Source organism: Meriones unguiculatus, chromosome 16, assembly GCF_030254825.1.
Source record: "Meriones unguiculatus strain TT.TT164.6M chromosome 16, Bangor_MerUng_6.1, whole genome shotgun sequence".
Lineage (NCBI taxonomy): Eukaryota > Metazoa > Chordata > Mammalia > Rodentia > Muridae > Meriones > Meriones unguiculatus.
This window is the reverse complement of record NC_083363.1, coordinates 47,328,782-47,353,529: the sequence shown is the minus strand read 5'-3', so window position 1 is coordinate 47,353,529 and position 24,748 is coordinate 47,328,782. Positions and strand designations below refer to the sequence as shown.

The 24,748-nt window shown below is 39.0% G+C and overlaps 1 protein-coding gene across 4 annotated transcripts in view; it reads left to right on the top strand.

The window, feature by feature from the left end:
* The first annotated feature begins 979 nt into the window (after positions 1–979).
* Positions 980–24,748, top strand: part of Smap1 (small ArfGAP 1) — an 81,907-nt gene continuing 58,138 nt past the window's right edge. For all 4 annotated transcript variants that reach the window (XM_021649115.2, XM_021649114.2, XM_060369795.1 and 1 more), the window contains exon 1: positions 980–1,316. In XM_021649115.2, the coding sequence (XP_021504790.1) occupies positions 1,199–1,316 (118 nt within the window). In that variant the 5' untranslated portion in view covers positions 980–1,198. The remainder of the gene's footprint in view (positions 1,317–24,748) is intronic.

The window sequence follows — 24,748 nt, the reverse complement described above, 5'->3', positions numbered from 1 at the left end:
ATCACAGCTGGGTCTATTGACTATTTACCTTTCATCCTAGCAGGAGCCAAGGAGAATCCACATCCTTTCTGGGTACAGACCTTCCAGCATGGCGACTTTAAGGTAACCTGTGCTCATACCCATACCCCTTAGCGATTACTCTGTAAGTTTCCGCCTAATGAGCTCATTGGTCCTCCCGCGTGAACTTAGGTGCAATTGTACCTAAGTTAGTCTTTGGCACCTTAAGAGAAGGAATAGACTTTACTTAAGTTTCTCCCAGGGAAGGGATCCTAGCCAAGGTTGCCTGAAGTGACACCTCTTTAATATTTCGCTCCTTGATCACTTTCCTTCTTCCTGGATTGGTGCTATTGCGCGGTTTTAACTCTTCCACTTGTAGCATGGCCAAGTGAATCGACTCTTTTGTCTCATTCTCCTGTATAGAAATCTATCAATACTGTTGAGAGGGGTCGGGTTGAAAGAGTGAATAGTTTATTGCATAGAGCAACAACTCGATAAATGTTACCCTCAAAGCATGTCAGTACTAGATTACTACTTTTCCCTAAAATGTAAGACACTTTCAGCTCTCATTTTATCCCACCTGTATCTCTAGCTTCTACAAAGACTGTTGCTAAACTGCCGATGCACAAACACGGGGTGCATCTACCCCACATAACTGTAACTTGAACATTTCAGTGTTGTGTAGGCAGAAGCAAAGGCCGGGAAACAAGTGAAAGTGTCTACCTAATTAAAAAAAAAAAAACAACAACAAACTTTTCCATTTCCAGGTCCCCAGAGACCTCAATCTGCAATCTCGCCTCCAGAGCAGGAAAGACTCGCTTTGGGCAGAGCCAGAACGCTTCTCCCGCATCACCTTGGGCCGGCCGCAGCCCGCGGGCAGCTCGGCGCATGCGCAGCGCCCACCGCTCGGCCCTCCCGGAAGCCGCGGCTCTTCCGCCCCGCCCCTCGCCGGCTCGGGCGGAGCGTGCGGCGGGCCCGGCGAGGAGGCGGGACACGTCGGCGCTGCCTCGGCCGCCGCCGCCCCTCCTCGGGTTCCAGCCGCCGCCGCCGCCGCCGCCGCCGCCGCCGCCGCCGCCGCCGCCGCGCCGCCGCTTCCTGGGCCGAGTCCGCCCGCGGCCCCCGCGGCGCCAGGTCGTCCTCGCCCGGCCGGCTCCGCCAGCGCCGTCCGCCCCGCGTCCCGGCCCGCCGCCCCGCCGCCGACATGGCGACGCGCTCGTGTCGGGAGAAGGCTCAGAAGCTGAACGAGCAGCACCAGCTCATCCTGTCCAAACTGCTGAGGGAGGAGGACAACAAGTACTGCGCCGACTGCGAGGCCAAAGGTAGCGCGCGGGCTCGGTGGCCGCTCGGCCGGGGACCTCCCGCCGCCGTGACCTTCCCACCCTCCGCGCCGGCCCTCACGGGCGGGCGAGCGGCCTCCGGCTCCGGCCCCGGCCGGGGTCGCCGCCTCCGCCTGCGGCTCCGAGCAGGGCTCGCGGCGCTGCCACCGCCTTAGGGCGCCGGCGGGGCGGTGCTGATGGAGAGGGCTAAGGGGAGCCCTCCTGCCTCAGCCTCAGTTGCTCCGTGGGTGGAGCCGCCCTCAGGTCCCCGACTCCCGGCTCCCCGACCCTCCCGCGTGACCACGTCCTCCCTTTCCCCAGTGGTGCGGTGTCCCAGATGGAGCCCTACCTGCCTGCCCACCTGACAGACAGCCTTTGCACTGGGCGTTTACTTCTGTTTCTGAAAAAAGGAAAAAAAAAAAAAAAAAAAAAAAGGACGGTGTGTTTTGGGGGTGGTGTGAAATGTCACTGCCTAAAGTAACGGAGAAAGGTTCTTCGTTGTTTGTATGTAGCCCTGTATGACATCTACACAGACATGTATTTACTACTCAGGATGTTAACGGTGAAGAGGAATTTGGTTGCATGTGTTGTGTGGAAAGTGGGCTAATGTTCATGCACAGTTTAGTCGTTAGCTTCTCCCAGACGACCCATTGGAGAACATGTGGATGCTGGTTTGTCCGCTTCCTAAATGTGGAAGGTCCATTATAAAGATACAGAGACGAAAAAGCCGCACTAATTTTAGTTCAGTTGGAGGTCTCTGCTCGAGCCTTTGAAATAGATGCACTATTTTTAGCTGGTAGTGTTTTGTTTGGAGATGTGATTTATTTTCAATGTCTTGTAAGTAATATCATGGAGAGGCATGTTGACGATTAAACAAAACTCGTATATTAGGAAAATATTTAACTGGAAGTGCACTTATTTGATTATTCTCTGGGGAATAGGTAGTTGCTCAGAGGTGAGACAGTCATTGGGAATACTGCTTAACATTTCTGTGCTACTTAACATACTTTTCTTGGGGTTTTACTGTTTTCTCTCAGCACTAGGCAGTAAGTAGGCTGTTGGTATTTGAATAAATTGAGTCTATGACATCAGCATTATCTCTGTCACAACAGCTATTGGCTTACTGGAAGAATCATATGTACATACTTTAATTAGAAATTTTACGAAGCATTCTTGAATATCATAGTAACTTGACTGAGTCAACTGTATAGTTATCCTGTGTGATCCTTAGGCAAGGCATGGCTGATCTTTGTAGTAATGTTTATTTGCTTACTTGATACTTGATTCTGCATGTGGTTATTTAAAAATACTGTTCTGCATTGAAGCTCATTTACTTGCTTATCTCTTTACTTGTAAAACACTCAGAAATGGGTTGTCAGAACCTAAGAAAAAGAAACAGGCTACAGTTAGTTTACATTTTATCATCTTGAGTCATAGCATAGTTAAGTAAAGATGCTGGGAAATGTGAAAGCTGTGATTAAAGAGTAAGTGATTCAGTGCTGGAGGGATGGCTATAGGTTCAGAGCATTGGCTGCTCTTCCAGAGGACGTGGGCTTGATTCCCATCACCCACATGGCAGCTGACTCTTCACTCCAGGTACAGCAGATCTGTGCCCTCTCCTGGCCCCAGGCATGCAGGTGGTTCACAGGCACATGAAGGCCCATACACATTCTTAAAAAAAAAAACTAAGTAGTTTCTTTTAGGTATAGAAGTAATTTCAGAAATTTCAAATTTTTTTGTCCAAAAAAGCATTGCAGAAAATCATATTTTCACTAAATGTGTTTACATTTTTTTATTTCCTGTTTTTGGGCGAGAGAAGGAAAATCACATTCTTCTTTAATTAGGTAAAGAAGTTTTACTTCTGAAGAGTGGGCCACAGTGTTACGCTACACTACTGTGTAACGCTGAAGTCAGGCCATATATGCTGAATGAATGCCCTTTCATTTTGGTTTTGTTTAGTCGCTTAAACAGTTTTTCCTTTTTTCTTGAGAAGTGGAGGAAGTGGGATAGACTAGTACCAGGAGCTCAAGGGTGCAACTTGAAAGTTGTGAAATCTGTGGTCATGATTTAGGAAGATTATTATTTTTTTCTATTAAACCTGGAATAATGTTAAAATATTTTTATAATTTATTGTTTTGTTTGCTATTTCAAGAAATATTCACTGGTACAGCCATTTCTTACTTTAATTAGGCCCTCTTTTATAGGAGTGTATGAGATGTGTGTGTCCTTACTGTGGGATCAAACACCAGTGATTTCTACAGAGTAGACAAGCATTTTTCCACTGCTAAATCCCTCTCCTTTTTCTTCCTTTTCCTTCCTCTCTCTCCTCCTCCTCTTGTTTTTTTGAGATGGGTCTATGGTCCTGGTTAGCCTCAGTCTTTTGATTTTTTTTTTTCCCATCCCTGCCTCCTGAGTATGCATTGATGCACACTGAATAACTTTATATATTTTTGTAAAGTTTTTGTGCCTTTGGTATAGGCAAGCCCATTATGGTTTATTCTTATAGTAGAATCCTTGGCTTTTTGTATGATTTTGGATCTGTTGTTATATATGTCAATAACTGTAATATATGTAGGTGGTAAAGGTCTGATTAAATGTACTCATTAAAGACATGATGAGGATCTTACAGATCAGTCACTGAGAGGGTCCATTCTGTATATGTATCCATGCTTCCCTCACTGAACTTTTAGTCTGTCTTGAAACTATTTCCTAGTTAATTGTTTTTTTTTTACCTTTTTTATTTAATCACTTTATAGCCTGATACCAGCCTCTTCCTCCCTCTCCTCCCCTCCTCCCCTTTTTTAACTTTCAAAAAATGTTTCCTCATTATTCTTTGAGAACATGTACCTAAACTAAAGCTTAGGGTTAATGGTCACCCTGTTCTGTTACCTTATGGTAACTGGCAGAGGCATGCCAGTTGGATTTTGACATTTTCTTAGTCAGCAGCTTGTATTTCCGGTGCTGATAGTATTAGTAAGGAGGGAGGACATGATGGCACAGGTGCTGGTTCCTGCTGCTGACCCTGTTCATCAGTACCACAACTGGAAAGTAAGAAATGCCAGATTGGAGCTGCCCATCTCTGCTGTCTCTGACTCCAGAAGGTTAAAAGCAGTTCTCATTGTTATTAATTGATGGCAGTATGGATTGTGAGGAGATGAAGTTCCTTTGCCGTCTTAAATTTAGTTTTGAGAATTTAAAGCTTTGTCCATAAGTAATACTGGTTCTGATTATTTTAAATATATAAAACTCAGATTGAAAATGATTCTCTTGCTCTGTAAGTTTAGTATTCAGAGGGCACACAGCTTGCTTAAATCAACACTTCTTTATTCCACAGGTCTTAAGGACAGTTGAGCACTGGATTAGATTTGGGACAGAAACATTTGTAAGGCTGAAAGAAGTGTGTTTAATGGAGACTGAATATTCGTCAACAAGTGATTCTGAAAGTGTGCTAAGTGTAAGAGCAGCAGCTATAAGAAGCAGCCTTCTGTTTCTTTTTAGCTCTGTCCCTGAGCTTTGCTCACTGACTCTTGTTGATTCCTAGAGTGCTTGCAGTAGTCCTGTCCACGAGCCTTCTGGCTTTTTGTTGTTCGGCTTTTCCTGTTTTTACTTTTTGTGTAAATGTTCTTTCTAGGGAAGTAGTTTCTCTTCATCCTCCCAGACGGTGTCATGCTTTTATTTGTACAATTAAGACACTGTCCTAAATATTACTTACCACAGTTGTAATTAGACAACACTGAAGTAACGATTGGGCACTCCATATTTTCATTGAATTACAGCTTTGAAGGAGATCTTGTTCATCATGCTCAGAGTAGTTTCCTCGACCCTAAGCACTGTGAATGACATTTGGTAGGTAAATGGAATTCAACAAATATGTTTTGTTTGTGTTAATAAATGGGAGGATGAGCACAGAGTCAGTGACAGGGAGCTGGTTGTGTGAATGAGAGTACATCTGTAAAAGGGAGTAGCATTTGGCGTAACCCTGTGACTCACAATAGACTTGTGAGTTGAAGGTACGGTGGGCTTTCACTAGCTAGAGCAAGACTCAGAGGGCACAGCTGTCTATACACAGGGTATGGTATATGAAAGGTAGAAGTGGTTTCTGTATGGCCGCTTTATTTTGGTGAGCTGTCTTTAACTGTGATCGGGTGTGGTACAGATGGTAGGGGAGTTACTGAGTGAGGTGATGTTTACTAGTAGTCAAAGGGTGAGGGTGAGAGGATGGTGCTTCATGTAATGCCACTGTAGGCGCCAGGGAGCAGAGCAGGGAACAGAGCCACTGTATCTCTTTTTCATTAAGGACTTAGGGAATCATTGAAAGAACTGCAGGAAGTAAAACTCAGGAGTCCTTTCTGGAGTTTCACTTGCAAGGCCGCCCTTTCTTCCCTTGTTTCGGTTGCCGGACTGCCATGCTTGTTTTCCCTCTCACAATGGGTGAGTAGGTGGGAAGACTGAGATCCTGTCTGTTACAGTTTTGTCAGTTGTTTCTGCTATAGAGGTATGCCTCATGGTACACTTGTACTTTTGATGTGCTTGTAATTGGCTGGATCTAATCTGTTAAGACACCTTGCGTTTTGGGGAGTCCTTTCACTTTCTAATCTCTTCAGAGAGTACATGCAGCTGAGCCCATTTGCTTGAAAGAGTTAACCAGGGCAGGGGTTTAGAGAACATGCTTAGTGTGTTTGTTATTTTTGACTTGCTAGAGAAAACTCCTCTAAAGGAACTTTTACTGAAAAGTTTACCTAAGGAGCTGATGTTTATGCTTACAGAATTAATTTATATACACAGGTGTGTGATTATATTTCATTTAAAAAAGTTGTCAATCTGAAAGTTCCTTCAAACGCTGAATCTTAGTCTTTGTGGATTTGTTGTTTTTAGGATTCTGCTGATCTTGAGGCTTTCTCTGTGCAGATCCCTTGGAGCAGAGCTGGAATGGAAACCACTGGCCTCTCGCTGACATTATTTTAAAACTTGAACTTTTTTTCCTCCTAACTTTTTGCCCCTCACAATTATTTACAATATTCTTTTATTATTTGACTTCACTGATGGAGAATTACATTTCAGTAGCTTTTTTTAAACGCACACTCATATTCTCACACATACCCCCACACTCTCAAAGACACACACACATTCACAGACACACGCTCACCCATACACTCACGTGAATTCTCCCATTCACGCACTTGCACTCTTACAGTCTCTCGCATACTTTCTTATACACACTCACATTCTAACACACACACAGACACACATGATCCTTGAAGAATTTGAACCCTTCCCAAACTGAAATATGAACCTCACTGACCTTTAAAGAACTTGAACCCTGGTTGTCACTAAGACTGTAAAATATTTGGTGTTCTAATTAAACTTGAGCTTGTTTTCTTTACTGCTAATGGTACTGCTACTAGTGATCTTTTGCTGGATAGAATATAGCCATTTTTTTTCTTAGTGTTCAGTGTTTTCTTAATGAAGATCAAAGAGACTTAGAGGTGTTTTCTTTAAGTTGCATTCTGAGAAAAGTAGATTGTCCTCTCTCCTGACTTTGAAGAGTTTATTTAATAGATACAATTTGGTGTCAGGTCAGTGTTTTCTGGGCTTTGTTAATTTTCTGCTGCTATTACCAAATATTTGAGGTTCAATATTTAAAGGAAAGAGCACATAGCTTGAGAGGCTGTGGGCAGGGCCCCTTTATCTCTATCAGCTATGGTGTATAATAGCGTGTAGGGCAAGATCACCTAGACAGGAATCCGGAGTGGGAGGATTTAGGTTTGCTCTTACTAGAACAACTCACTCTTACAGGAACTAATGGAGCTGGTGAGAACTGCCTTTGAAGGGGAGGGGAGCACTCCCAGTGACCTAATCACTTACTATAAAGGTTCATTTCTTTTGTGTGTTGAATATGTGTATGTCTGTGCATTTGTGTGTGGCAGTCAGAGGTCAACTTTGGGTGTCATCTTCAGGAGCCATCTGCTTTGTTTTTTGAGACTGACCTCTGGGGCTTGCACATTTGGAGAGGCAAAGTGAGCTGTAGGGATTCACCTGTCTGTACCTCTTCAGTGCTAAATAAGCACACACCACCACACTGGCTTTTTACATGTGTGCTAGGGATGAAATTCAGGCCATCGTGTTTGTGCGTGAACTACCTCCGCAGCTCAGAGATTTCATGTCTGTAAGGATCCACCACCTCTCTTCACATTGAGGACTAAGCTTTCAGAAAGAATCCTTGATGGATGGACTACATCCAAACCATAGCACATGATTATGAAGATTAAGTACCATTCTAAATGCTGTTGTTCCTGTTAAAGGTTTTTAAGTGTGGCCTATAAGCTAGTTAAAGATCTTAATAGACGTGAGACCCTTATCAGTTAATGTCAAATCTGTGATAGGCTGGCAGATTCATGGCATGGTTAGAGGTGAGTTAGCTCCAGTGTAACTTGGGTAAAGTTAAAAAATAAAACAGTACATGTATATTATACAAATTGTATAATGTTTCTTCTAAGAGATGCTGTACATGCTTTAGATATATTACTTCTCAGATCAGCCTTTGAAGTGGATGCGCCTTTCATCTTATTTATTGAAGAGGAAACAGTCTAGAACCTAAGTAATTCCACCAGTTATATATAGCCAAGAAGTGGTAGAGCTGGGGCTTTTTTTTTTTTTTTTTTTTTTTTTTTAATGTTATTGGAAAAGGGTTTAGGTGACTACTATATTTGAGATCTTTTTTTAGGACCTGGAAATCAAAGTAGGGAGCAGGTGCATAGAGCTCTAAGGCTCTCCTAATCTGCTGCTGTGCAGAAGAGTTGCCTGATTTACACAGTCTGTTCTTGCCTGGCAACTGAGAACTAGGATTTAGGGGTGGTCTCACTATGTGAAGTACCGAGTCTCTTACTGTTCCCAGAATATTTGTGTAAGAACATAATTTTTGCTGAATACATTCTCCCAAGTAGTTTTTCATTTGCATATATACAAGACAGCAGTGTCTGCTTGGCTAGAACCAACAGTGCCTTAGGCACTGAGTCTCTAGTGTTGTTAGAGCCCACTGCTACAATAGTTGTTGCCAGTGTAATCCCAGTAGAAGAAAACTCCTTGCTCCTGATGTCCTTTGCTGATTGTGCTTGCTCTCTTTTTTTTTCTGTGGTAAGCCATAGCAGCATCAAATATAACTCCATGCTGAACTCTCTTGAGTTTTCTAGCAAATTGCTGAACCTGAGGGTGATCTTAGAGATCTCCCACCATAATTGGTAATACATATGTTCCAGTATATATCATACAGGGCATGTTGAAGTCTTCACGTATCTTCACTGGCTCTGTGGCCAAGTTTGTTAGCAAGAATACAAGCCCAGAGGCTCGGGGTAATAGGAATGTGAACAAGATATCTCCCTGACTCTGGAGCTTGCCAATAGGTTAGACTAGCTGGAATTAGAGGCAGCTCTGCTGTACCTGGCTTTATATGTGGCTATTAGTGATTTGAACTCATGAGTGCATGGGAAGGGGATTGGATCTGCTTCCTTGGCATCATAGACGGTTACGAGCTATGCATGCTAAGAGCTGAACCCCACTCCTCTACAGGAGTATCTAGTGTGCTTAACTGCTGGGCCATCTTTCCAGTTCCTTATTATTATTATTTTTAATGGCACCAATTTAGTCTAGAGGTATACATTCAGATGATAAAGTAGCTTTATTTTTATTATTTTGTGTAGGTGTGTCTGTTGTGGTGTTTGTTTCTAAGTGTGCAGGTGTATACATCTTTGTGGACATAGAAGCCAAAAGAGGATGTTAGTGCCTTCTTTAAGCTTTTTCTGTTTTATTCCCTGGAGACATGTTTTCTCACTGAACAGGATTCTTGCTGTTTAGGCTGGGCTGGTTGGCCAGCAAGGTCCTGATCTGCCTGTTTGTCTCCCCAGTACTACTTACAAGCACACAACCATACCCAGCTTTTTATGTAAGTGCTGGGATTTTGAACTCAGGTCTACATTTTTGCAAATCAAGAACTCTTAATGAGTCATCTCCCTAGTCTCCTGAAAAACACCTTCTTTAAAATTATTTATTAGTTATTATTGTGCATATGAATGCTATGTTTGTGTGTGTATGTACCTGTGTAATGTGCTGAGGTAGGTGTGTGGTGGTCAGAGGATGCTTTGGTTGGTGGTTATCTCTTTCCACCTTTACATACGTTTGTGGGATTTGTGTTAATAAACTCAGTGGCAGGCATCAGTGGTAAGCACTTTTACCTGCTGAACCATCTTGCTAACGCATCCCTCCCCCCTTAAAATTCAATTTGTGTGTGTGTGCGTGTGTGAACATGTATATGTATACATGCCATGATACACATGTAGAGATCAGAGGACAACTTATACAAATTGGTTACTTCTTTCCACTGCGTGTGTCTTGGAATTGAATTTAGGTCATTCTGAGAATTTTGTTCAGAATATGTAAAGAAATACTGTCAACTGTACAAATTTTTTGCTTCTGTGTTACTAGAATTTTTGTTATGAATTGAATGGTTGACTTCCCAGGACTTAGAAATCACTATTTTCTAGAAATTCAGAACATGAGAGGTCAACCTGGTGCTTTTACATGTAGTCATCCATCCTTGAGCTTCTCTTCTGATGTCATTTGATGGCAAGTGCCTTTACTCCTGAGTCATCTTGCTGGCCCTACAAGACCTTCTTTTACTCTTCATTTTAAAGAAAATGTTCATAGGTTAATATCCAGACCATGTGTATTTATTAATATCAGTATTTTCTACTTGAAGTATTAACTAGAGCTGTATTTTACTACCATAGCATTTAGTTGTAATATTAGAGAATTTATTTAAAAATTTTATTTTTTTTAAACTTTAAAATTTTATCTTATTTAAACTTTATATAAAGCGATTTGAATCATGTGCTAGCATTATGTTCACATATGTTGAATGGTAAATGTGAGGATTTTGAGTGCTGCAAGGAAAAAGAAAGACTTTGTAGCAAACTTCCATGGTCTGTTCTCCGCCCACTCAACCAATTTTTAGCCTATGTTTCACAAGAGCTCTAGGTGATTGCTTTAGGAGTGATTGATGATAGAACTTTGGATGTCTGATCTTGATCTTTTGTAAAGTGAATATTTCAAAGACTAGGGATAAGCTCAGGCTCCAGATTAAAAAGAAATAAGACACATTCTGTGGGAAATCATATTCAGGATAATTTTATCTTCTGATATAAGAAAATCCCTAAGACTTAGAGTTTAGTGTCAGTGTGTTTAGCTCATATATTTGTGCCTCTGAAAATTACTTGTGGTGTAGAATGGTGATGGTATCAGAAAACCAACAGAGCACATTTATTGATATAAAGTGATCACTGGCAATTCCACTTCTTGTTTTGCAGTCATACACCATGGCACCTGGCTTTTGAACTTAGTTTTTTTTTTTTTTTTTTTTTATAAAAGGTACTGCTTTAGGTGTATTTAAAATGGCATAGAACAGTAATGAATATAGTTAAAACCAGTCATTCTTACAGCAATCACTTGATAAGTATATACATTGAAAAAGTTATTTCACACTGTCTTTGCAGTGTGCATATTTATGTAGAAAACTCCAAGAATTTATTAAAAAGAACCATTAGAACCAAGAATTGAGTTTATTCAGGTTTTAGGAATCAAAGTAAATACAGAAAAATTAAACATATATAGTAGCAACAAATATTTTGAAGTAGAAAATTTTCTATTGGTGGTGGCATATAGTATAAAAATTTTAGGATAAATTTAATAAAACGTGCAAAGCTTATACTCTGAAAACTACTAGAGATTGTTGCAAAATAATAAATATATAAACCATGTACATGGATTATAAAACTTTTAAGGATGACAGTCCTAATCTCTAGAACCAACATGATCATCTTAGTCAAAAGCATGGTTTCGTTTGTTTATTTTAGGATTTAAAACAAAAAAAGTTGATTCTAAAAAAAATACAAAGAACTCTTCATAAATATAAAAAAGTATTTTGAAAGGGAAAAAACTCTTGGTAGTTTGACTTCCTAGCTGTTGTCAAGACTGTGGTGTTGATGTCAAGATAGATATAGATAAGTGATAATCTGGAAATATACTCATTGTGGTCTCTTAACTAAAGTGATAGAAGTGACAATGTAACTCAGTAGGGACAAAAATAATCTTTTCACATAGTAGCAACAGAAGGTACTTTGAACTTTATAGTATGATAAAAATTAAAATGGATCATAAAACTAAATTTGAGACCTAAAACTATAAAACTTTCGGAAGTGAACATGAGAGAAAATCTTTGGGCTCTTTTGGTAGGCAAAGTTTTTTTTTTTTTTTTTATACAAAAATATGTTCTATAAAGATAAAAAAGTGTGTAAATTTAATTTTACTAAAATTAAAAAATTTTTCAAAAGGAAAAAAATAAGGCAAGTCAGTCCTGGAGAAAACATGATAAGAATTTTAGCTCAGAATATGTAAAGAAATACTGTTTACTCCTAGGAGCTATGTTGCTGAACAGCTTTTTGGTTCTGTGTTACTAGAATTTTGGTGTGAATTGAATGCTTGACTTTCCAGGACTTAGAAATCACTGTTTCCCAGAAATTCAGAACATGAGAGGTCAGCTTGGTGCTTTCACATGTAGTCATCCATCTTTGAGCTTCTCTTCTGATTTTGTATGCTGTTTGAAGACAGGACTGTTGTTATTTTTATCCTTGACTGTCTGGAAGGCAGATCATATGTTTCTTAATCATGTACTTGCTGTGGCCTGTTTAACATACTAATAACTCAAGGAGTGTAAAACAATTAATTTGTAATGCCTTGTATGTGCAAAGAATCCCTGTATCACAGATTTGGAAAGATTTCTTGATTCTCATGGCTGTTTTGCCAAAATGAATTATTGCTTTGTTAATAGACAACTGGGCATTAGATGAAAAGTTTTCCTTTTGATCTATGGTTGTCTTAACTCTAATGTGGCTGAGTAATAAGGCTGTTTTTGAAAATCTAACTGTTCTAAAAGCCCTTCAGAGGGATGAGATCTTAGGGCAAACTGTTCTGCTTCTGACTTGGATAGAGAAGGATATGGGGAGACTCACAGTTTACTGGGGTGGATATCTCAGAGCAGAAACCAGCTGTAAAAAAAACGAAGTAGTAAATAACTAAGCGTCTATATTATGGTATAAATGATTTTTTTTATTATCAGTCTCACCTAGCTGAGGTTTTTATACATTATAAATATTGACATTTAGACTATATAATTCATACCAAATGTGGATCATTAGATATACAGTAGATTAGTGGCCATTTTATGTATATGTCACCTGAAAATATTTTAAAGGTAAAATGTAATTATTTTTTATATTAAACACAGGTAATCAGAATTAAAAATTCTCATGAGTCTCCTTCATAGAAGAAGCCTTTAAAATTTTGTGAGTTTTACCTCCAGGAACTCAGCCAGATTCTTAAAGGGAATGTTGGAGAAACTTCTCATGCCTTCAGGACCTGGGAAAGGAACCACTCTGAAGTTCAGCATGCCAGAACACTCAGTTCTTAATGTTTTTCTTTAGGAGAAACTGTTAACTGAACCTAAGTTAATTGTTCTGGGGAAAGAACAATTATCCAGCTCTGCCCTCCTCTAGTCATATCTGTCTCACTACTGATTGGAGGTAGAAACTCAGCAAAGTACTTGTGAGGTATTGGAAAAATAGAATAATATTTCATGTGTCTTTGGATATAATATTTATATAAATTTAAAGTGAATTTGCTTAAAACAAATATATAACTTAATATACATAATACAATAATAAGTAAAATAGTAATAATAGTGGTTGAATAAACTTATCTAATGTTTACTAAATTATTTTAATTCAAAAAGGTCTTATAGAAGAGTGTATCAGTCCAGGTAGCACCATACCAAGGAGTAAGTTCTTAGTGTCATGTTTTATTTTTGACGTGTTGGAGAATGAATCACTTTGCTTATGATTAGCAGGGTCGTCACTGTACCATTAAGTTATATTCCTATCTCAAGAACTGAATTGTTTTTTTCCCCCGAGACAGGGTGTCTCTGTATAACTCTGGCTGTCCTGGAACTCACTCTGTAGACCAGGCTGGGCTCGAATATAGATATCCACCTGCCTCTTTCTGCCTCTGTGCTGAGACTATAAAGGCACTCACCACTCTGCCTGGCAGAAAGTGAATTTTTAAGGTTACTCCCTTAAAAATTTAGCTGAAGGTTAGTTTTGTTGGTCCTTGAGTGTTCGTATTCAGGCTAGTTTCCTAATATAATTTAACTTTTGTTGGATACAGGGTCTCACTATTCAGCTTTGGCTGGCCTTTTTCTTCCTTTGTGGACCTGGCTGGTCTTGAACTCATAGAAATCATCTGCTTCTACCTCCTGAGCTGTTGGATCAAATGTGTGTGCTAGCATGCCCAGCAGGCTGCTTTTAGAGTGCATTTTTTAGCAGATTAGTGACATAAATGTTTGTGTCTTCTGAAAATGCTTAGGGGAAGTTTTAATTACTCTAGGATTAGCATCACTTTATCAAATCAAATGATATTTAAAAAGTTGGGAGGTTGTACTCTTCTACATTCAGAAAGATGTAGAGACACACCAGATACCTAAAATAACTTTTTGAAAAGAGTTTTTACAAACACAGTTATGGGAAATAGAATATGTGCTGAGTGTTAGATTACACTGGGAATTTTTTTAGGATTTGTCTCTTGGCTTGCCTTAATTGTTAACTTGCCTGTGCTAGTTGGCATTTGTCAACTTGGCACAAATATAGACCTATCTAGGAAGAGATTGGCATGTAGGTAAGTCTGTAGGGCATTTTCCTGATTAATGCTCATTATGGGGATCACTGGGGTTGGTGGCACTGGGCTGTATAAGGTTGTATACGCTAGCAGCTGACCAAGCCATGGGGATCAAGCCAGTAAGCAGCATTCCTCCAAGCCTTCTGCTTCATTTCTTTGTGTGTTTTGTTTTTTGTTTTGTTTTGTTTTTTTGAGACAGGGTTTCTCTATGTAGCCTTGGCTGTCCTGGACTTGCTTTGTAGACCAGGGTGGCCTTGAACTCACAGAGATCCACCTGTTTCCGTCTCCCTGAATCCTGGGATTAAAAGCATTCCACCACACCTGGCTCTGCTTCATTTCTTGCTTTGAGTGCCTACCCTGACTTCTTCACTGATGTGGAAGTATAAAATGAAATAAATGCTATCTTCTCCAAGTTGCTTTTGATCATTGTGCTTTATCATAGCAACAGACATTGACACAGCCTAGAGAAATCTTCAGTCGAGAAATTTCTTTATCAGATTGGTCTGTGAGGGATTATTTTGATTGCCTTGGTTAATATAAAAGGACCCAGCCCACTGCGGGTGGTGCCATCTGGGCAGCTGGTCTTGGGCTGTGTAAGAAAGCTAGGTAAGCATGATCATGGCTGCAAGCCAGCCAGCAGGCAGCAGTTCTCTGTGGTTTCCGCTTGGGTGCCTGACTTCCCTCAGTGATGTACTGTCACCTGGAAATAGGAAGCTAAATAAATAGTCTCCTCTAAGATGCTTTTGGTAAGTGTCTTTTATCATAGCAACAGAAAGAAAACAACGACAGGGGTAGTAGTGACATTTTGGGCTTTTTCTAGAGACTTATAAATACAGGGGATTATTGATGCCTGAATTTAAGATACTTTAAACAAAATGAAATAATTATTGAGTCAAGGTAGAAGATATGAGCTACACTGTATTTGTAATATATGGACTTTTTAATATAAGCTTATGCTGAATCACTTTTGAAATAGATAAACATTCTGAACACATTAAGAGTCTGTAAACATGAAACTTAAAACATTTCAGATATTGTTAAATGACTGATAAGACAATCTGCCTAAGGAGTAATTAAAGTTTGCATGTTGGCTCTTTATGATAAGCCCTAATCATTTTAGGATGCTGTGTCTGGAAAAGTTCTATTAGAAAGTACTCTAGTGTTTGTTAAATCATGTTAAAATGTAGTACTTGTTGCTATCTAATTTTATTTTGCCATCATTCTCTTTAAAGAAGATAACAAAAATGTATTTTGAAAATATACCAGAGCCTCTGTGGCTTATCCTTACTGTGGATTTTGTTCAGGGTTACTCACAGAAGAACAGCCTTCCTTACCTGTGGATTTTGTATCCATGGTTCTGACCAACTGCAGATAAGAGATAAAAAAAAAAAAAGGTATGTGTGTGCTAGACTTTTAATGTGTAGACTTTTAATTTTCATTATTAGCAATGCAATATAATAAAGTCATATGGATGACTTTATATGGTATGGAGTATAAGTGGTTTAGGAATAATTTGAAGACCGTATGTAAATTGTATGCAAATAACATTACTATTCATGGATTATAATATCTACTGTGGGAAAGGAGGGAAGTTTAGAATCAAACCCCTGGTGGTTCCATTTCACAGATACTTTCTGAACACCTAGTATGGATGGCTGGGCAAGCTGAAGTTGTGTAAGTTAGGTGAATTCTGACCTCAAGAGTGTTATTTAGGGCCTTCCACAGGGCATTTGCTTTGCTGTCCTTGCCTCCTTTTCTTCCTCCTTTTGTTCTGTTTCCTTCCCTTCTGTCTTCCTCCTCCTCTTGTTCTTCTTTTCCCTTCCTTCCTTCCTTCCTTCCTTCCTTCCTTCCTTCCTCTCTCTTTCTTTCTCTCTCTTTCTTCTCTCTCCCCTCCCTTCCTCCCTCTTTTTCCCTTCCTTCCTTCCTTCCTTCCTTCCTTCCTTTTTTCCTTTTTTCTCTTTTTCTTTTGCTTTCTTTCTTTCTTTCTTTCTTTCTTTCTTTCTTTCTTTCTTTCTTTCTTTCTTTCTTTCTTTCTTTCTTTCTTCCTTCCTTCCTTCCTTCCTTCCTTCCTTCTCTCTCTCTTTCACTCTTTCTTTTCTCTCATCTCTCTCTTCTTTTCTTTCTCTCTTTTTTTTTTTTGACACTCTACATGGACCAGGCTGGTCTTGATTTTGCAACAATATGCCTGCCCCTGTCTCTCAAGAGATGATGGTATTATATGTGTGTGCCACCATGCCTTTATTTATTTATTTATTTATTTATTTATTTTAGTCAGAAGAAGGGAGTCTTGGCCCATTTGACTCAGTGCTTGAACATCATCTTCTGCTTTGACTTCTGTCTTAATCTCATCTAGTGTCTTGATTTTGACTGTCATGCTTGTCTTCAGACTAGGACTCCTAGGTATGTTGCATCTGTAAGCAACAAGACCCTTCCAGAAACTACTTCTAATGATTCAGAGATCACAGAGGAGTTGATGCTAACTGGCTTCTTCCCTGTGGCTTTCTCAGCCTGCTTTCTTTTTTTTACTTTTTTACATTAATTGCAGTTTATTCACTTTGTATCCCAGCTGTAGCCCCCTCCCTCATCTCCTCCCATGGCCTTCTCCAAGCCCACTGCTAAGGGAGGTCCTCCTCCTCTTTCCTCTGAGCCTAGCTTAATGGGTCTCTTAAGGACTGGCTGCATTGTTCTCTGTGGCCTCAGCCTGCTTTCTTATAGTATCCATGGTCATTGTGTGGAGTGAGGGGGCACCACCCACATGGGCTGGGCTCTTCCACATCAATCACTGATTAAGGAAATGTCTTACAGGCTTGTTTACACTTGACCTTTTGGAGGCATTTTCTCTCTTGAGGTTCCCTCTTCTCTCATACACATATGCTTATTCTTCTCTCATATACTCCATTCATGACTGCGGTTTCCCCTCTCTCCATTCTTTGCAGGCCCCCTTCCCCACACCTCAGCTCTCCCCCAGATCCACTCCTCCTTTTCCCTTCAGAAAAGAGCAGGCCTCCCAGGGATATCAACTGAATGCAGCACAACAAGTTATAGTAAGACTAGGCACAAAGACTAAATCCTCATATCAAATCTGGGAGAGGCAAAGCCATAGGAGGAAAAGGGTCCCAAATGTACACAAAAGCATCAGGGACAGTCCCTTGTCTCACTGTTAGGAGTCGCACAAGAACAACAAGACACTCAACCTAATATATATGCAGAGGACCTAGTGTAGACCCATGCAAACTTCATGATTTTCTCTTCAGTCTCTGCAGCACAGATTCCTTAACTATAAAGGGACCAAATGGAGGTTGTAGTTTTGCATCTTCCAAGCACAGAAAAAGGCACACCAGAGGCAGAGCACAATATAGACTGTGTAAGCAGATCAGCGGAACTGTCGGTGGCATTGTCTTAGCGGTCGCATCACAGTGAGTGCCATACTTACAGCTCGGTCTGGGAAGAACACAATTCCGTAGATGGCTATTCAAAACTGAACCTCTCCTCCTACCAGCAGATGGAAAAGATGAATCAGTTTGTGAGGAAGCAGAGTCCAAGTGCTCTGAAATATGAGGGAACAATTAGGACATGATGTCATTAGCTGAGAAATGGGGTAGTGCCATACTGTAGGAAACCTATGGTTATTCGCGGCACTGAATATTTGCTATTGGTGAGTATTTTTTAATACTCTAAAGGCATTTTAAAGTAATCTGTCCCTAACTGCTGGGTGTTTGATTTTTAACTTTTATGCTTATATTCATGACAGTAAAGCTTTATGTGTATACATGAGTACTTGCTTAGTGTAAAATCTAAAGTGTATGTTAGTATTTATCACATTTTAAAACTATGTGATCTGTATTGCCTTGAATACTCCCATCACTCGTATGTCAGCCGGGTAACCTGCACCTAGTCTGCTGCTGGGTTTCATATTTTTAATAGGATTTCTTGATTCGCTTGAGGAAATGATTATCTTACTATTATCTATTTACATCAGTTTTATGATTAAAAAGTTAGCATTTTGGTCATTTCTGTTCTTTTGTGATCTGTCCTTCAGTTTGGGAGGGAGAGTGCTTTATAATTGTTCATAATTTTGTCTTGGTTATTCAGTTAGATCAAGAATAGAAAGTTCTAGACAGCATTTATTCTTCTGGGCATGGTAGACTCTAAGCATGCAGCTTTGTGTTCTACTTGTTTTAGATTGTGAGTAGGAAGCAGTGGTGTATTTGGAAAAGTGCTTGTTGTGTGATCTATATTGGAGTTATGAAATTATGTGAAGCTTAGGGTTAGGCGGGCCTGTGGTGGTATCTGGTCTGATTTCTTCTTACTAGACAGAGGACGAGCTCTACACACTCATGGTGGCTTGCTCAAAACTGGATTAGTGAGGCAACATGGCAGTCTTCTCAAATCTCAAATGTAAACATTTGTCAGATCACAGATTAACATGGTCCACGTAGCCTTTATAAAAAAGTAAACTCAGGTTTGAGATTTTTTTTTTCATTTTCTTTAGATCCATTTGGTTTTAGTATTCATTGTACACAGTGAGAAAGGAGGTAAATTTTGAGTGTTGATATCCCAATCAGACTACATTTAAATAATGGCAGAATTTGTAAAAAAAAAAAAAAAAAAGAAAAAGAAAAAAGTTAGTAGAATAAATCCTGATTTTATACAAGTATTTAGTCATTTTGTTAAAATATGAATCTGTCAATAATGTAAAATTTTTCAAAATTTGATTCCTGTTTGTTGATGGCTATAGTGTCAACATAGCAGATGGTTAGCTCATACAATAAATTTGTAAACAGTGTAGAACATTGTTGTGCTCTTTTTAAAACGTTATTTTATCTGGGGTATTTATTAAGCCTCCACCTCACTTTAACCAACCCTTTAGTCTTAGGTAAGAGAGAGGAGGTAAGTGGGGACAGGGGCTGAAGACCCCTTTATTTCTCCCAGCTGTTTAGGGTTGATGGGTTCCTTTTGGGAGTATACCAGTCTACAACAGCAAACACAGCAAGCAGCCTCCTCCTCCTATCTCCTCCAAGCCACTGCACCATGAAGTGTCTGTCCCGTGTCGCTCCAAATTGCCACAGCCACACTGTCCTTCTCTGGTCTCTTCAGATGGCTACACCTTCTTGTTGTGAGCTGTCATATTTATATACAGCAGATTCCTAGACTACACCCCTCTCCATGCTGCATGAGGCAGGCTATTACCAGCTGGCAAAGACCACACCCCGCAGGAGGCAATTACCAGCTTTGGACACTAAGCCCAAACTAAAATCTGATGCCTGAGATTAAAACAAAAAACATCTTTACATAACATAACATTAACTGAGCTTTAAAGGAACCAAAACTTCCACTATAGAACATACTAAAAGTATTTAGGGGTACACATTTAGCTCAGTGTTAGAGCACTTTTTGCTTAATTGCACAAAGATAAGAGATTATACACAGAAGGCTTGCTTTTGTGGTTTTAATGAGAATTCCCATCCCAGTAGGCCCATATGTTTGAATACTTGGTACCCAGTTGGTGAAAATGTTTGATAAGGTTTAGGAGGTATGTCATTGGGGTAAGCTTTGAGGTTTCAAAAGCCCACACCATTCCCAGTTAACCTACACTCTCTCTTCTTTCTCCTCTCCACCTCCTCTCTTCTCTTTCCTGTCTCTTCTCTTTCTCCTCTCTCACCTCTCCTCTTTCATCTCTTTTCTTTCTCTCCTCTCTCTTTTCTCCTTTCTCCTGTCTCCTCTTTTTCCTCTCTCTTCTTTCTCCTTCTCCTTTCTTTCTTCTCCTTCCTCTTCTTTCTCCCACCCCGGCCTGGTGATTGTTGCCTCAAGATATGAGCTCTCAACTACTGCTCCATCATCTTACATTTCAGTTAAGGAAATAGGCAGGCAGGTCATAAGTAGATTGTAATGTCTACATGTGTAAAAAGTGTTATACAAACGTGAAATGTTACACAAGTACAGTGAAAGTAAGGATCACAAAGATTAGATGTTGGGAGATGGCCTTTAATTGAAAAGTCAATTTTCTTTTTTGGCAAGGTCTATAATTAAAGTTAAAGGAGAATGGGCCAAATTACTTCAGGGAGAGTGCTGGGAATAGACGTGTTAAATTCAGGAGCAAGGATAGACAGGCTGGTTGCTTTTGGAGAGTCAATAGCATCGATGAATTTGCCAGAGCCGTAATGACTGGACAGAGGTAATGACTTGTCTAATTTGAGGCTGGATGACCAAGATTTTAGCAAGGAGGAGCTAGGATCATGGAAGGAACGTAAGGAGGCATCTGGAAGAGAAAAATCTAAAGCAGAAGTCTCAAGGAAAAAAAAAAAAGAATTTTAAAAGGCGATCTTGTCAGGAAAATTAAATGGAAGTAAAGGAAACTAGAAGACCTTATTTTTGTAGATTTTAGTTGACATAAAATTATTGTCTAAGCTGGCCATAGTGGGGCAAGTCAAAGCCAGAGGTATGCTAAACATGCTTTTATCATTTTTTAGCATCTATTCAAAATTTCATGTATTTTCTTGTGTTTAATTTACTTTTGAAACAAATGTTTATTTTGCATTTCAAATAATGTATACACTGTCTGGAAAATGGTTTGTAATTTGTTTTTAAGCTGAGAAAATTGTTAATATGTGTATAAGTAGCCCTTGAAGTATGAAATGACATTTTGTGTTTTTTTGTTTTGTTTGGGGGATGATTGTTAAATAGAACAGTTAAAATGGACAAAACCAGGTTTCTAGGGAGATAATTCATTTGTCAGTATATTTAAAGAAAATACATATTCATTTTGAGCACAATTAGTTTTGTATAAGTGAATATACTGGTGTCTGATTTCCCACAGCTTGTTAAACATTTATATGCAGTATATTGCAGTGTTAATATCTGCCCTCTTTCGGTGAAAATGTATTATTGCCAATTAACAAAATAGAATAATGCTTTGTAACTTGAGAGTGGTTATAAAATAGAGTTTTGGAAAAATGCCCTTCTCATTTTAAAGGAATACATTCTTTTTGATATAGTCCTATATAATAAATTGTTCTGTTTAATAGTAGTACCCTGGTGGTTGAGAAATACCTATTACGCTAATGACTGATACTGCATTGTGGCCGTTTGTGTGTATGTGTATGTGTGTATGAGTGTGTGTAGTTGTATTGTCTGAATTTTTCTGTGAATTCTTGATCTGCTCTATTCACTGGGGAAACTGTGTGTCCATTTAACTGAATTTAAACATTCAGTATGATCATTAACTACATTTCAAAGTTGAATAGTCATGTTTAGCCAAAAGCTGTAGTGTTGGACAATGTAAACTGTACAGCTCCTTTTTAATATCACAGAAATCTTAGTTGATTAGTATATTATAATTTAAAATTTTTATTTTTTATTTTATTAAGGCACATTCTCATAGAGCCCTGGCTGAGCTCATCATGTAGCTGAGGGCAGCTTTGAACTTCTGGTCCACTTTTCTACCTCTTACTATTGCTTTTACTATGCTTCCAGTATTTTCCAGTTTTAAAATGTTAAATAAGGGTATAATTTTCATGAAATAACTAGTTATTAATTTGTAATAAATTTGTTTCTTTGTCATGTATTCTTTTCACATATTGCACTGTCTCCATAATTAACGGAAGGATTTGGAGGGCGGTAGGATAGAAGAAGGTTAAGATTTTGTTGTACTGTGTAATTTACTTTAAGTTGCATGTATTTACTGACAATTATACTTTTCTCAGAGTAGGGTATTGAGTATTTCTAGCATTTTGATTTTTTTGTTATGAATATTTGAGCTAGAAAATAATGATTATACTTAAGGTAAAAGCTACATTTCCTTTTTGGTGAGTTTGGAATGAAAAGGAATGTGAGTCAGTACATAGAAAATCTAAGCCTTTATGACAGTAGGGAGTGTTAGTGTAATCTGTATTCAGTTGGTTAAAAGGCTCTTAGACAGCTGATCCGGTTTCTGATGATGGTAATATTTTATAAAACTGTAGACTATCACAACCAGGGTGGACATTGATATAGTTCACCAGTAACTGAGGTTTTACTTATTACACTCAGATGTGTGTGTGGGCATATATCTATCTATCTATCTATCCATCCATCCATATATATGCACACACACACACACATATATGCAGACACACATCCATATCTGTATACATATTTTCCACTTGTATAGATTTATAGATGGGCATTTCAAATCAAGATATGGAAGAGTTATAGCAATATAAAGACCTTGGTTGCCCTTTCATAAAACACACCTTTCTCTCTCTCTCTTTGTTTGTTTGTTTGTTTTCACCTTCTAACTTTGGCAGCCTTTGTTTTATTTTTCCACTTCAATTTTTTTTTTTCATTTAAAAATGTTGTGTAGGGCTAGAGATTGCTTATGTACTGTGCTTATACAGGACTCGGGTTCAGGTCCCAGCATCCAGTCCACAGCTCCCTGGCTCCAGCCTCAGGGAGTCCAGCCTCAGGGCAGTCCATGCCTCTGGCCTCTGCATGCATTTGTATTCCTGTGTACATATCCACTCATAAACACAGACACACTGTGCTGGTTACTTTTTGTGGACTTGCCATAAGTCGAGACACTTGGGTGAAGGAATCTTAGTTGAGGAGCTGTCCATCAGATGGGCCTGTGGGGCATATTCTTGATTGGTGCTTAATACAGGAGAACCCAGCGGGCTGAGAGGTGTCCTGTCTGGACATGTAGTTTGGACTGAAAGCAGGCCTTGAAGAACAAGGCAGTAAGCGGTCTCCTTCCATGATTTCTGCTTCAAGCTTCTGTCCTCGGTTCTTGCCCTGGCTTTTCTCTGAGGTAGACCAAAACTTGTAAGCTGAAATCACTCCTTCAAATTGCTTTTGGCCACGCTGTTTATCACACATATTTCTGTGAGAATTGACCAACAGTGCAATTTGCTGAGTTGTAAGGTAAGGCAATCACAAACCTAAACTGTTTTTTTTTTAAAATCATTTTATATTTCCTACTTTTTAGAGTTTGAACCTGAAATACCCTCTCACAGTTAATGATCTGAACTGCAGATTCTCAGTTGGCACTATTTTGAGAGGTTCTGGAAAGTTGGAAGTGGGGCCTAGCTGGAAGAAGTAGATCTCAGAGGGGTAGATCCTTGGGGTTCTATTACTCCCTTTGTCTTCTGTGATGTGAGCAGTCGTCTTAGGACCTTGATGTCCTTCCCCATCTCATTACATGCAACTGTGAACGAACCCTCTGCATGTATAAGCTGATATAATGCTTTACTCTCTATGTTGTCTGTGGCAGATGTTTTGTTAACAGATGCAAAAGTAACAAACTACTAATGTGATTTTTCTGTTTTTAGCTGTTCTGTTAAATGTGTAGTGCTAATTTGTTTTGAATTTTTTTTTTTTTTTGGAAGAGGTTTTTCTCTGTAGGCTTTGCTGGCCATAAACTTGTTATGTAGACCAAGCTATCCTCAGCGTCCTGAGTACTGAGATTACAGGTGTGCATGCTACATCTGGCTTGTGGTTTCGGTTTGTGTTTTCCTCAAGTCTGATGCTGTTAGATGTGCTTTCATGTGTTCATTCCTGCTTTATCTGATCACCTACCTAAGGCATTTCTACCATTGTCGTTATGCCCAGTGTATTTGCTATCTTGGGCATTATAACTTGTTTTTTTAGAGTCTGGTTTGTTCTTTTAGTACCCACACAGAGATATGTTTTTGTTTAATGTAAAATCATATTTCCAATGGAGTGTCTCTTAGCTCTGGAATTGTCATTTTACTTCTGATTAGGGACTCCAAACTTTGTTAATTTTTTAAAATTACTTGTTTACTTTATTTGTCCTACAGTAATATTTACCTTAAAATTTTTTACCATCTAGTTACAAAAATTCAGTTGTTTTAGCCATCACAGATTTTAATCTTAGTTTTCATTTATCTACTTCTGTGCTTTTTAATATATGTAAGTTTTTGTTTTCCCCAAAATTGTATTTAAAATAGTTACAAAGGATTTTGATATTAAAACCATTCACAAAGCATTCATAGTTCTCTCTAGTAGACAAACAGAATGGTGGGAGTTTGACAATCAGTCCTTCAACACAGTACATTAAAGAATGTAGCCTTTATTTTCATTATTTGTACTAATAAGTCACAGCCTACTTTAGTGACAGTAGTCTATCTCTGAGAACTTTCACATTCTAACTGTAGTTTAGGAAAGCTGAAATTATGTTGAGCATGTGGCTGTCACTAGAGTTTTTGTTTACCTACAACACAGTAACTTCTTGATTGTGCAGAGCTAGGTGATAATAATGTTACTATCCTGATCTGCTTCTGTCACCATATAAATTTGGGGTCATTGATTGGATTTTTTTTCAGTTTATAGTATGTAATGACTGATAATTTCAAATATTTTTGAACTCTAAACATTGTAGACATAGGTTTTTTTTTCCCCCCTCTTGGAGACAAGGTCTTGTTATGTATGCCAACTTGGCCCATCTTTATCTTTGTGCCGTAGCCTAGATACTTTTTCTAGAAGTAAATTAAGTTCATTTTAGGGCACTTACCTATTTTTATTTGTCACTTCTTGATACCTAATCTCTTTAGGAATGCTGCTTTATATATTGTTTGCCTTTTAAGTTGTTTTAGTCAGTTTGATAAATTCACTGTATTTACATACACTGAAATGGAATTCAGTGTATTGGTTAAGTAGTAACA